At 44.6% G+C, this 12,292-nt stretch overlaps 1 protein-coding gene across 8 annotated transcripts in view; it reads right to left on the bottom strand.

Moving 5' to 3' along the window:
* Mrtfb (myocardin related transcription factor B) overlaps positions 1 to 12,292 on the bottom strand; it is a 169,831-nt gene that overhangs the window by 33,194 nt on the left and 124,345 nt on the right. For all 8 annotated transcript variants that reach the window (XM_038327492.1, XM_038327494.1, XM_038327496.1 and 5 more), the window contains one exon: positions 6,569 to 6,706. In XM_038327492.1, coding sequence (XP_038183420.1) covers positions 6,569 to 6,706 — 138 coding nt within the window. The remainder of the gene's footprint in view (positions 1 to 6,568; positions 6,707 to 12,292) is intronic.

The raw sequence follows: 12,292 nt of genomic DNA, 5'->3' as shown, positions 1-12,292 counted from the left end.
CAGGCAAGATGTCTCTGTCATTTCTAGAGTTTGGAAGTTGTTTATTTCTTGTTTACTAATTAGTATTATATCCTTCTGGAGTCTTTGATGGAGTTGAAGAATGGTTAATTATAATTTTCCATTATTTTGATAAAGATAAAATATATATAGATATTGTAACTGTAATTCTTACTTGATAACTGTTTTGTTATATGTAATTTAACGTTAAAGTTAAAGCCTTTCTTTTTGTTTAAACAGAAAAAGGGGAAATGATGGAGGAGGGTCATCTGTCTATGTGTTATTTTCACTGGTTAATAAAGAAACTGCCTTGGCCCTTTAATAGGACAGAAAATTAGGTAGGTGGAGTAGACAGAACAGAATTGTGGGAGAAAGAAAGCAGAGTCAGGCAGCTGCCATGCCTCTCCTCTCTGAGATGGACGCAGGTTAAGATCTCTCCTGGTAAGCCACCCCTCGTGGTGCTACACAGATTACTAAATATGGGTTAAAGCAAGATGTGAGAATTAGCCAATAAGAGGCTGAAACTAATGGGCCAGGCAGTGTTTAAAGGAATACAGTTTCCGTGTAATTATTTCAGGTGTAAAGCTAGTCAGGCGGCTGGGAGCCAGGTGGGAATGCAGCCTGCCACTCCTACTACAAATAAGAAAATGACAAGTCGTCCCCCCAGCAAAAGAATGGAGAACAGACACCGAGGCTGCTAACACTCTCAGGCACATCCTTCCTATGTGAATACCTGTCAGTGTAAAGTACAACAGGGAGGGTCCCGTGGACGCTCACAGAAAAGGTGCCTTCCTCTGCCGGTGGACTTTTGCCATCAAAGAGTGGCTCCACAGCAGACTTTTATACAATGACACATACAATACGTGGGGACAGCTGCTCTGACTGACTCACAAGAGCTCAATGTGCATCTTCTCCCAACTCTACACTTGAAGCTAGTAGCTGTGGTGGAAGCTTGTACCCCAGGAAAACCAGCAAGGCTATAACTTGCCTTTCAGCCTGCTGAGCTATTACAAACCACTGCAGTAACAGTCCTATTAATAACCAATTGGTTAGCTAGTTTCAGCATGTACAAGGAAGAATCTGTACAATGTGAAGGGTGCTGGAGCCTTGTGCCTCTTCCACATGAGCCTTTGGTGCATCCCTCCCTCTTCCTTTCCTGGGACTGTACATTTGTCACTGGTACTTCCTCCCCAGAGTCAAAAACCACCCCTAAAAGAAGATATTAGGAAGCAGAGGAGAGAGACGACAGGACAGGCTGGTATCCTGGCCTTCTAGGCCATTGAGGGATGTGGGGTAGATACTGGTGGGATGGATGTGGAGGAGGAGACTTTGTTGACATTCCTGCTTCTGGTGCTATGCTGGGGAAAGATGTTCTGAAGTCAGAGTTCCACTGCCTCAGACAGCCTTAGTTAAGAGAAGACGATGGTCATCTGAACAGCACCTTTGCCTTATAGCTGAGTGCTTGTGCAATCTTCAGAGCAGAAACAGGCTGGAGGACTGCTGGGAATCTCTGCTCTGCTCTCACTCTCCCATTCCAGACCCCATCTCTCAGAAAGCCCACCAAGGGCCAGCTCTTCCCCTGGAGCTGCTCAAGACCACACCTATAGGGTATTTTAAACCTAGTCTCTAGACCCTGCCACGATTTCTCTCCTGCTTTTCCGAGAGTCACCTGGGAGTTGCTCTGCTCTGTTTATTAAATCTGGTCTTATTAATTTAGTTTGATTTGACTAGGGGAACCTCCAAACTGGGGATTTTCAAAATGCTTAACTTGGTCTTGAACCCAGCAGAGTTGAGTCTTTACCAAGAACACACGGGAAAGTTGCTCTCCCTCCTACCTCACCTTGACCGACTGCTTGGTAAGCCACCTATTCCCAAACCAAAATGCCTATACAAGGTCCAGGACCTCTTCTGGCCTCTGGATTGCCTGCCAAGCAACTCTGGCCCATTCAGTAGGGACAGTCCGTCCTTGGAGTTCCTCTGTTTGGGAGATATTCTGCACAGGGATACCCCAACCCCCTACCGTTTGGTCCCAGGGTATCTTGAGGGACATTTAGCCATTTCCTCTGGTCTCCAGATAAAGGCTTGTGAACGGATACTTCTGGGTCCAAGTTCTATCCCAGACACACTTGCTATGTTCCCTATGAAATCTGTCTGAATTGGGGCTGTCGCACACCATGCGCCTTATCCAGGTTTACAAACGCCGTGCTCCTGCCCCTCCTATTTCCCTGTTCCGTTTGTTTGTACATCTTCCTCTCTCCTAACAATCTCTTTCCAAATCCTCAACTGCTGTTCCAGCTTGCTCATCTGGGCTTTCTTCGCTCTTGGGCAGCCTGCACTGCTACTCTCATTTTTCAATTTTCTCTGCAGTGCCTCCTCCTCTGCCCTTACTTGAAGGCTGTTGTTTCCTTTCGGCCAGGAAGCATTCTGTGCTGCTTTATACTATAAACTCTTACTTTAGGATTTTTAGGTTGGTTCCCAAGGAAAAGTCTTGTCTTTCTGCTCCAGAGTACCATTTATTTTGTATGTACAGATGGAAATGTGTGAATGGTGTGGCCACGCGCTGGTTTTTATGGTCCTGATGTCAGGGTTTGTGTCCTGTGTGTCGTAGTTATGCAGCTCAGCTGTTATTACAACTAGCTGCCCGAGCTTAAAATTTGCCTTGGGCTTTGCTGAATCTGATATGATGACACAGAAAGTGATTTTATGCTGTTCTACCTTATTATAAAGAAAAATAACCTAGAAAAACATGTATGGTTAAAAAAAATCTGTAACAAAAGTTAGCTTAAAATTTGTAACTCCAGCCTGGTGGTGGTGTGGTGGCGGCGCATGCCTTTAATCCCAGCACTAGGGAGGCAGAAGCAGGCAGATCTCTGTAAATTTGAGGCCAGCCTGGTCTACAAGAGCTAGTTCCAGGACAATCTCCAAAAACTACAGAGAAACCCTGTCTCAAAAAGACAAAAAACATACAAATAAACAAAACCCCCCACAATGCTGGAAGCAAAGACCTGTATTTTGAGACCTGTATTTTGTTTATAGCCATCTTAAGTTCACAAGTTAAGAGCAATTAGCATTTCCTTTGTTAGTTATTATCTCTTTCTCTCAGCCACAGAAGTCTCCAGACCTGACACCCTTCTCTCCCCTCCCCTTGCCTTTTTGCTATATAACAGCTCCTGAGGAGTAATAAAGTTGGCAGCTTGATCAGAAAGCCAGACTTGCTGTCATCTTGTATCTCTTGTCCCCTCCATTCCTTTTCCTTCTCCAGGTTTATCAGGGATGCCCCATTCGTGTCCCGCTGGTTGGGACATCACAGCCCTCCCCAAAACAAAACAAAACAAACAAAACAAAACAAAACAAAACTGGTCACTCCAAATTGGAACTGCTCTGGAAAATAACATGTGGGCAGTCACCATTTTGACTAAGGACAGGTCATATTACTTTCTGCCATCTTACTGCATGGAATGGGTTTACCAGGAGACATTAGGTCTTCAAGTTATTTTAGGTTAAGATACATTTCCATATGATAATTCCTGTCCTGTCCTAAAAAAAAGGTTTATGAGAAGATAGGATTTAAAACAATGCTGGTTTACCTCCATACATCCATGTATCTTTCTGGTAGCCAGATTTTGTTTCTGATTCTCCAATGCTTCAGAGATCTGAGAATACAGCATTTTAATCAAAAAAAAAAAAAAGCTTCTCATGATAGAGACACATCAGCTCCTGGCAGCATCCTTTATCTCCTCCAAGGAAGCTGAATGGCCACAGAAAAACCTCCGCCTGCACCTTGCTTTAAACATGGCAATGCCAGTCATTGATTGAGCAACAAACTGCCTTGCACCTTAATTGCTGCTAAGACCCTGTCCAGGCTGTGGATGGGCAGAACAGTGGGGAATTGATTGTCCTGCTTTGCCAAGACAAGGTAGGCCAGTCTCCCCAAATTCCTACTTCATAGAAAAGTCTGTCAGGCCTTGACAGCCATGGAGGGACTTGAGGTAGCTGGAAAGCTGTCTCACTTCTGCTTAAATTTATCCTTTTTAGATCCAATGATGTTTGATGACTAGGGTGTGAATAGATTTACCAGTTTAATAGCTTCCCCGACCCCCAAGGCTACAACCACTTTGGTAGCTCATTAGTTAAGTTTCCTGTTAAAAGTACAGATTGGTGGACCTTGTTCACAGGCTTCACGGTGTAGGACAAACAGGTTTCAGATGTAACTTTGGAGGCTCAGAGTCTTGGTATTGATAAAGGCAGTGCTGACGAGCTAATAGAGCACTGACTACAAACAGTTTTCAGGAGCCATTAAATTTCTGTGATTTTACTGGTCACAGGTTTTAGAGACCAGTTAGCATTAAAGAGGGTATGGAAGCCTGCAGGCGTGCTCACTTCTATCTTCCCTTGCTCCTCAGTTGCCCCTCTTCCTCCTTCACTCACTCAACCTCTTCTGTTCAGTAAATTTCCTCTGGTTGTCTTCTAAAAGTATAGCCTTAAAGGTGTGTTTCACTGGGCTTTAACCAGACCCTAGGAAAAATGTTTATACTTTTTAATCCAAAGCCATAGCCTTTTGCTATGACACTAAGATATACCTCTGTTCCAGTTGTTTTATAGATACCTGTAGTTGGGACATCACATCCTGGGGAATTGATTTCCCTGCTTTGTCAAGACAAAGTTCACTCCTGCCTGACGCATGCCAGCTCCAACCCACAAGGGGCCCTCCAGATAGGACTGTCCCTGCACCAGTTCTGAGGATGCCAGCCGGGTGTGGATTGGCAGGTTGACTTCACCCACATGCCCACTCATAAAAAGTTTCATTATCTCCTAATTCTTGTTGACCCCTTTACAGAATGGATAGAGGTATTCCCCACCTCCAGGGAATCAGCAGATGTGATGGCTCAGGTACTCCTAGAACATATCATTCCTTGATTTGTCATGCCACCCCCTCCCCCAGCTCCTGAGACATCTCCAGGCTCAAGTGGGCACCTATCCAGCACCTGGGACCTGGTTCTCCGAGATGTCCAGTGCAGGGCTCCCCTGCTCCCGTGTCTGCTCCCCAACCCTGGTCTGTCCAGTGCAGGGCTCCCCTGCTCCCGTGTCTGCTCCCCCACCCTGGTCTGTCCCAGTGCAGGGCTCCCTTGCTCCCGTGTCTGCTCCCCAACCCTGGTCTGTCCAGTGCAGGGCTCCCTGCTCCCGTGTCTGCTCCCCCACCCTGGTCTGTCCCAGTGCAGGGCTCCCCTGCTCCCGTGTCTGCTCCCCTACCCTGGTCTGTCCCAGTGCAGGGCTCCCCTGCTCCCGTGTCTGCTCCCCCACCCTGGTCTGTCCCAGTGCAGGGCTCCCCTGCTCCCATGTCTGCTTCCCCCACCCTGGTCTCTTTTGTGCTACTAGGGCACATCTCCGCTGCAACCTTTCTGGCAGCCATCGGTCTTCCCATGGCTAGCCCTGTTCATGAAGCCAGTGATAATTTAGTTTTTCTTCTAGCAACCTGTTTTTTCTGCCTCCTCAAGGAACAGATGCCTGAGGTCTCCAGGATGGCAGCTAACCAAATGCTTCTTCACCCACACCTCCCACTGAGCATGAGCCCATCAACTCCATCCTCCCCACGTTGTCCCTTGTCAACGTCAACAGGAAGTAGCCAGACTTGAACTGATATCCATATATATAAAGGGTTAGGATGTTGGTAATCTCTGCTTCGGTCTCACTCTCCCATTCCAAACCCTGCCCAGATGTTTAACTGGGAACCTGGCCCCACTCTTCCCATCCCAGACCCCACCCCTCAGAAAGCCCACCAAGGGTCAGTTCCTTCCCTGGAGCTGCTCAAGACCATGCCTACAGGGTGTTTAAGACCTGGTCCTAGACCTGCCATGGATTTCTCTCCTGCCTTTCTAAAAGTTACCCAGAGAGTTGCTTTTCTCTGTTTATTAAATCTGTCTTATTAATTTGGCTTATTGCATCAGCGAAGGAATTCCCAAACTGGGGATTTTTAAAATATTTGTAAGTAACCACACCATTTCTTAACTTATTTGAGGGCCAATCTCCTCTGCAAGGTGATAAGAGGTTAGCTAACATAAATGCCCTATTTAGTTCAGAAGGTTTGAGACACGAACTCTTCCAATTTTGGGAGAAGTCGCAAATGAGATGGTTAGACTATTCGTTATTGCTTTTTCCCATCATTTTATTTAGAATTTATAAATAGGATTTTTAAGAACTTTAAAAATATACTGCATATTTAAGTTTTTTCTTCTTCCTTGAGATTTATTCTAACTGAGTAATTTCAACCAAGCACACTTTGGGGAACAGTGCCAGGAGCCAGAGGCATAGCTGAGATCATGCCAAGCTGCTTGGCTGAAAGACTCAAACACAAGGCCTCTCTGGAGTCTCTTACCCGCACACACTCTCCTCCGCATGCCACAGAGCTTCCCTTGTGCATCCAGTCCAGAGCTGGCTGCCGTGAAGATGCTCCCGTGATGCTGCAGAGCTAGCACTTACTTCAAACAGCCCATGTGGGAACTCAAGACATGCCTGTCTGTGAGCACAGTCACTGTGGAGTGGAGCCCTGCAGTGCTGTGCTCTGGACACCTACCTTCACCAGTGCCGGGCCAGGCTTTGCTGAGGACACAGTGTTCGTGGGGAGGATGGGAGCTGTAGACCTCATGGGAGGCTGGTCCGCAGTTAGAGGGGTTTTCAAGAATTCAGGAACTGCTGGGGACACTGAGGTAAACTGGTGGGAAAGGCAGAGAGAGACATGGCCATGAGATCAGTGACTGGAGGAGGACTGGAACTGCAAGGGAATGACCTCATTGTACTAACAGCATCCTTACTGGTTAGCCAATACAAAGCGGTCAGCCCCAACCACATTCATGCAAAAGACTTAGAGGTTGTATTTCTATATTTGCACACACATACATATGCATATACATATATGCAGTAAGGATAAAGAAAAAGAGTCTATCAACCTGAGAGTGGGGGAGAGTCATGGGAGGGACTAGAGGGAGCAAAGGGATGGGCTAGTGATGTGATTCTATTTTCATTAAAAATGTATAAAAATTTACAAATATAAAAAACAAGTCTAAAAACAAAACAAAGAAAAATACAGTATTGTGCCCGAGATCCAGAGGGAATTACAGGCTTAGTCTCCATGCAGCAAGCAATCAGCTTCATCTCTATAGCAGGGCAGCTGGAACTAAGCAAGGGTGGATTGATATGGCTGCATGTGTTGTCCCCCCACTCCTCTAACAAGTGGACTCAGAACTATCCTTATTTTTGGCAAAAATAAAACAAAACAACAACAATAACAAAAAACAAATTACAAAAGCAATCAAAACAATACACAGCATTTCTAAATATTTCTTGGTAGGTCGTGCTAATCCTGGCTCATCCACATGTAGGGTTTGGCCTTTCAGAGCATGGTCCTGTACCATACCCACCCCCTTCTGCTGTTGGCAGCTTCTTAGAGGAAGCCCATGTCATCCCCAAGGGCCTTCAATGTACTGCACACCTCACACTTCTGTCTCCAAACCAAGGCTAACTGACCACAGCCCCGTGTCTTTTAAAGGAGAAGCTGGAATGTGTTGGCAGAAACTGTCCCCTTGCATAAGGAGCTTCTCGTCCAGGGCCTTGGCCTTCCCAGAGCCAGTGAGCACCAGCATGGAGCTGGGGTGGGGGTAGAAGCAGCTACAAGATCTTATTGCTTCTCGCCAGTAACCCATTCTAAGTATGTGGCATGTCCGTCACCTAAGGGAATGCTACGTTCTCACTTCTGCTTCCTTATTATTAACTTTTTTTGTTCTTCAGGGAAAATCGTTTTTCTTCAGAAAAGACATCCTACCCCCTTCAAGTCCTCCTGTGGAAGCATTTTTTTCTTCCTAAGATAAACAACCTAAAAACCTGGAGTTATATTAGTAAAATGAAATATGAAGCCTGGTGTGTATACTCAATAAACATGTGTTTAATTGATGGTGTTCTTGTGGCTTCCCCCAGCCAAGTCACATTCTCACACTCAGCTGTGACTGTGTGAGTGAGTGTGCGATTGCACAAGTGCAGGGCCCTCTCTCGGAGACTGGCGCCTGCTACTCATTTCAGCATCAGAGTATTAAACTAAGACAATGTAAGAGACTGTAAAGACGGCTGGGGTCAGCTTCATTTCATCCAGAAATGAAGGCTGAGGACACAGTCTGTGTTTCAGACTCTGGAGATGTCTGGCTCTCTGAGAAACTTGTGGCCAGCCAACTTTCATGCGTCAAGTGAAAAGTGGCTCTTCCTTATGGGACATGGCCTTATGCTATCAGTGGTCCTCTCTCCTGGCATACTGTAGGGATGGAGATACTTCTGGGTGGTCTCACAGGGAGAATAATCTTTGACACTTGTATAACTGGTATATGAAGCAGAATATAGTGCTTGAATTTTGAATTGTACATTAACTCCTCACAAAAGCATTCTATCTGATGAGCTGTCTGACCAGCACAGGCAGTCATGATAGCTCCGAGCATGAGGAAAGTTATCCAGAGGTACAGATGCAGCAGCTGGGGGCCGCTTGTGGGGACATCTCTTTGCTTGCACTCCTAGGCTGTGCCTCCTCCAGCCTCTAATACAGATGCTGTCTTCTCATTATCCCTACTTCAATGTGACTGCTATCCAGAAAAACCATAAGACTATTGAAATACAGCAACCGTTTCCTGTACCTAAGGGGCAGATAAACAAGCTGAAAGAAGAGATCTGGAGTCCTCGAGGTACTGACAGGTTTCTTATGTGTCTTGAGAGCCCAAACCAAAATATCCTCAACAAATGGCTCCAACTGGGCAAACTCTCCAAAAGAAGCCAGGTGCCAGGGTTCTTCTAAAAGGGTTTAAAATATCCAAGTCACAAAGGGCACATCCTCTGCTCCACAGATAATATGTCATCACCTTAGAAAGAATACTAGGAAAGTATCTGAACTGACACCAAGACCTGCATTCCCTCTGTGAATCTCTCACTCCAACGATAAAGAATTATTTCTCTAAAGAAGAAGAAGAAACAGAAGCTGCAGCCTTGACTTTCCATTCAACTGTTCCCACCACAGGATGCAGGGCTCATAATTGCTAGTATCCTCACGTTCATCCTAACACTATCAAAGAAAGCATGAGGACCTAAGTTTGGAACCCTAGCACCCATGCAAGAGATGCAAAGTGTGAAAGAAAGCACCTGTAATCCCAGCGCTGGGGAGACAAGAGACAGGAGGACCCCTGGAGCTCCTTGGCTAACCAGCCTTGCCAAATGAGTGAGTTGCAGCTCAGTAAGAGATCCTGTCTTAAAAAATAAGGACAGTGACTGAGGAAGAATCCTAAAGTTAGTCCCTAGACACATACACTCAGACACATGCATATATACATGTGCACACACTCACATGAACATATACAATACATCAACCTCTTGCTTTCACATACATGTGTATATACACAATCATCATTCAAAGGAAAATGTCAGAAAAAAATTAAATACTGGATACTTTGAAAATACGTTAGAAAAAGAGGCTTTTAACCTTAAAACTAACATTTCTTTTACAAGAAGTTGCTATAGGAAAAGTTCATGATGCAGGCTCTGGTTGCCTCCCCTGCAGACTACTGTCTGCACACAAAGGCTCAAGAGCGGCCTTCTGGAAAGGTTGTACTTTCTTATGCTGTAGTTTTTCAGTCTCTAATAAGCATGCTTTTAATTCAGGATGCAGAAGAGTTCTTGCTGAAGATGGCAACATGCAAGTAAGTTCAAACTGTGACTGTACTTTGAATACTGTATAAATACCTCAGTTTCCACACAGATACAATAACAGTGAATGTGCTGAATACAAACCCAAACATATTCTGGATGTCGAGTATAGGCATGTAAAATTCTCATGTGCTGGTGTGTGTCCCTCTGTGATTGGTTCTTTCATTTAACATAATACTTAGATTCATCCATACTGTAGCTGGTGCAGAACCCCTTCCTTTCCAAGGGCAGCTTTTTTGTTTCTGCATTCAGATGCTGTGCACACAAGGGCCGCTTTTCTGTTAGCCACGAGATGCTGTTTGCATGAACAGGGTGAATGATGGTATAAGTGTTATAGAAAATACATATGTTCTAATTCTTTGTTTCAACCTTTTGTTTGTTTGTTTGACTGATTTAAAGATAGGGACTTAGTATACAGCCTATGCTCCAGAACAACCCTGCTGTGTCAGCTTGTGAAGTACTGGATGCTGGGTGTGTACCATGACAGCCCACCTCCTGCTTTCAACTCATTCATCCAGAAACAGAACTGCTGGGTCACTGGTTAAGCTCTGTCTTAAAAATTATTTACTTAGTTTCTCCGTGTGCATGCTGGTGAAGGATGGAGGAACATTTGGGAGACAGCTCCCAATCGCTACGCAGATTACAGGGACTCCATGGCAACGCCTTTACTCACGTCAGCCATGGCACCGGCCCAGTGAACTGTATTTGTGACTACAGTGACTATGTAACTACACATGTCACTACAGCAACAATGGACAAGAACTGCAGCTTCTCCACATACTTGCCAGGATTTGGTGCTTTCTGAGTATGTTAGAGCAGCTTCTGGTTTTGATTTATGTTTATTGATTTCTTATGCTAGGTATGTTGTGATGCATTTATTTCCATTTTCTATATAACACGGTTTTGAAATACCAGAGATCATCATATCTTATTGGCCACTTGTGTATTGTATTAGGGTTACTACTGCTGAGATGAAACATTATGATCAAAGCAAGTTGGGGAGGAAAGGGTTTAATTAGCTTACACTTCTATAATGCTACGTACCACTGAAGAAAGTCAGGACAGAACCTCAAATAGGGAGCTGATGCAGAGGCCATGGAGGATGCTGCTTACTGGCTGCTCATCACGGCTTGCTCAGTCTGCTTTCTTATAGAACCCAGGACCACCAGCCCAGGGATGGCACCACCCACAATGGGCTGGGCCCTCCCTGGTAAGTCACTAATTAAGAAAATGTCCTACAGGTTTGACTACAGCCCAATCTTATGGAGACATTTTCTCAACTGAGGTTCCTACTTTCAGATGACTGTAGTTTGTGTCAGGCTGACATAAAACTAGCCAGGACATATGCATTCTTTGGAGAAATAATCAAGTTTTGTACCTATTTTCAAAAAGTGTTGTTTATTTATGAATGTCCTTTATGTATACCAGAGACAATCCTTCAAATACTTTCTCTCATCCTTTGGGTTGGTTTTTCATTCTGCTGATAAGATTCATTGTACAAAACTTTTTAATTTTGATGAGTACTAATTATTTCTTGTTGCCTGGGTCTTGCACTCAGGAAAACAGGGACAATGTAAAGTCAAGATGATTTCTCCTGTGCTGTCTCCTAAGTCTCTCCCAGTGTTACAGTTCACATGCAGGTCTTTCTCATTGTGAGTTCATTCTGTGTAGGATAAACACAGTCTCATTTTCTCAAATATGTATAGGTGGTTTCCTTGGTAACACCGTATTCCCTGCACTAAATAATCTTGGTGTCTCTGCCATGGAACACGTTGTCATACACATGAGGAGACTTCTTCTAGGCTTTTATTTCAGTGGCTCTGGTAGATTCCACTTGTCTGTGTGCTTACTTTTATGCTAGCACCAATTATTTTGATTTTGATGGCTTCATGGTAAATTTTAAAATCAATATCATATGCATATATGAAACTGTCAAAGAAAACAATCTAATTATTAACTTTTAAAAAGGTGAGGCTGACATTATATTCTTTTAAATTTAAGATGGTTTTGGTTTTCAGGGCCACTTACCAGGTTATTTCAGTAGTAATCACTGTTGGGATTTGCTAGGGTTTGACCTGAATCTGTGAATTGTTTGAGATCATGTTGATTTCTTAAGAGAAGTCTTCCATGAACTCCATGTTGTCGGGTAAAAGGGCCAGCCAAAGAAACACACCCTGGCCTTGAAACCAGAGCCAAAGAAACACACACTGTTCTTGACCAAATCAGTACAAATACCAGTCAAATCCCTTAGGACAAATCAGCCAATCTCTGAGCATGAAATGGAGCCAATCTCTGAGCATGAAATGGAGCCAATCTCTGAGCATGAAATGCAGCCAATCTCCGAGCATGAAATGCAGCCAATCTCTGAGCTTGTTGAAACTCAGGGATTGAAATCTGACCAATTCCCACTCTGAAAATCACCCTGGAAAAACTCTGTCCCTGAGAAGTCCTATATAAGCCCTGTACCTGCTCAGTTGGGAGCTGCCTTTTTCCACCCTGGCAGAGACAGCTGCCCTCCTGGATTCTTCCCTCCGTATAAATCTCTTGGATGAGGTTTGGGCGAGAC

The sequence above is a fragment of the Arvicola amphibius genome, chromosome 4, assembly GCF_903992535.2.
Source record: "Arvicola amphibius chromosome 4, mArvAmp1.2, whole genome shotgun sequence".
NCBI classification, from domain to species: Eukaryota; Metazoa; Chordata; class Mammalia; order Rodentia; family Cricetidae; genus Arvicola; species Arvicola amphibius.
The sequence above is the reverse complement of the archived record's forward strand: the minus strand, read 5'-3'. Positions and strand labels throughout refer to the sequence as shown.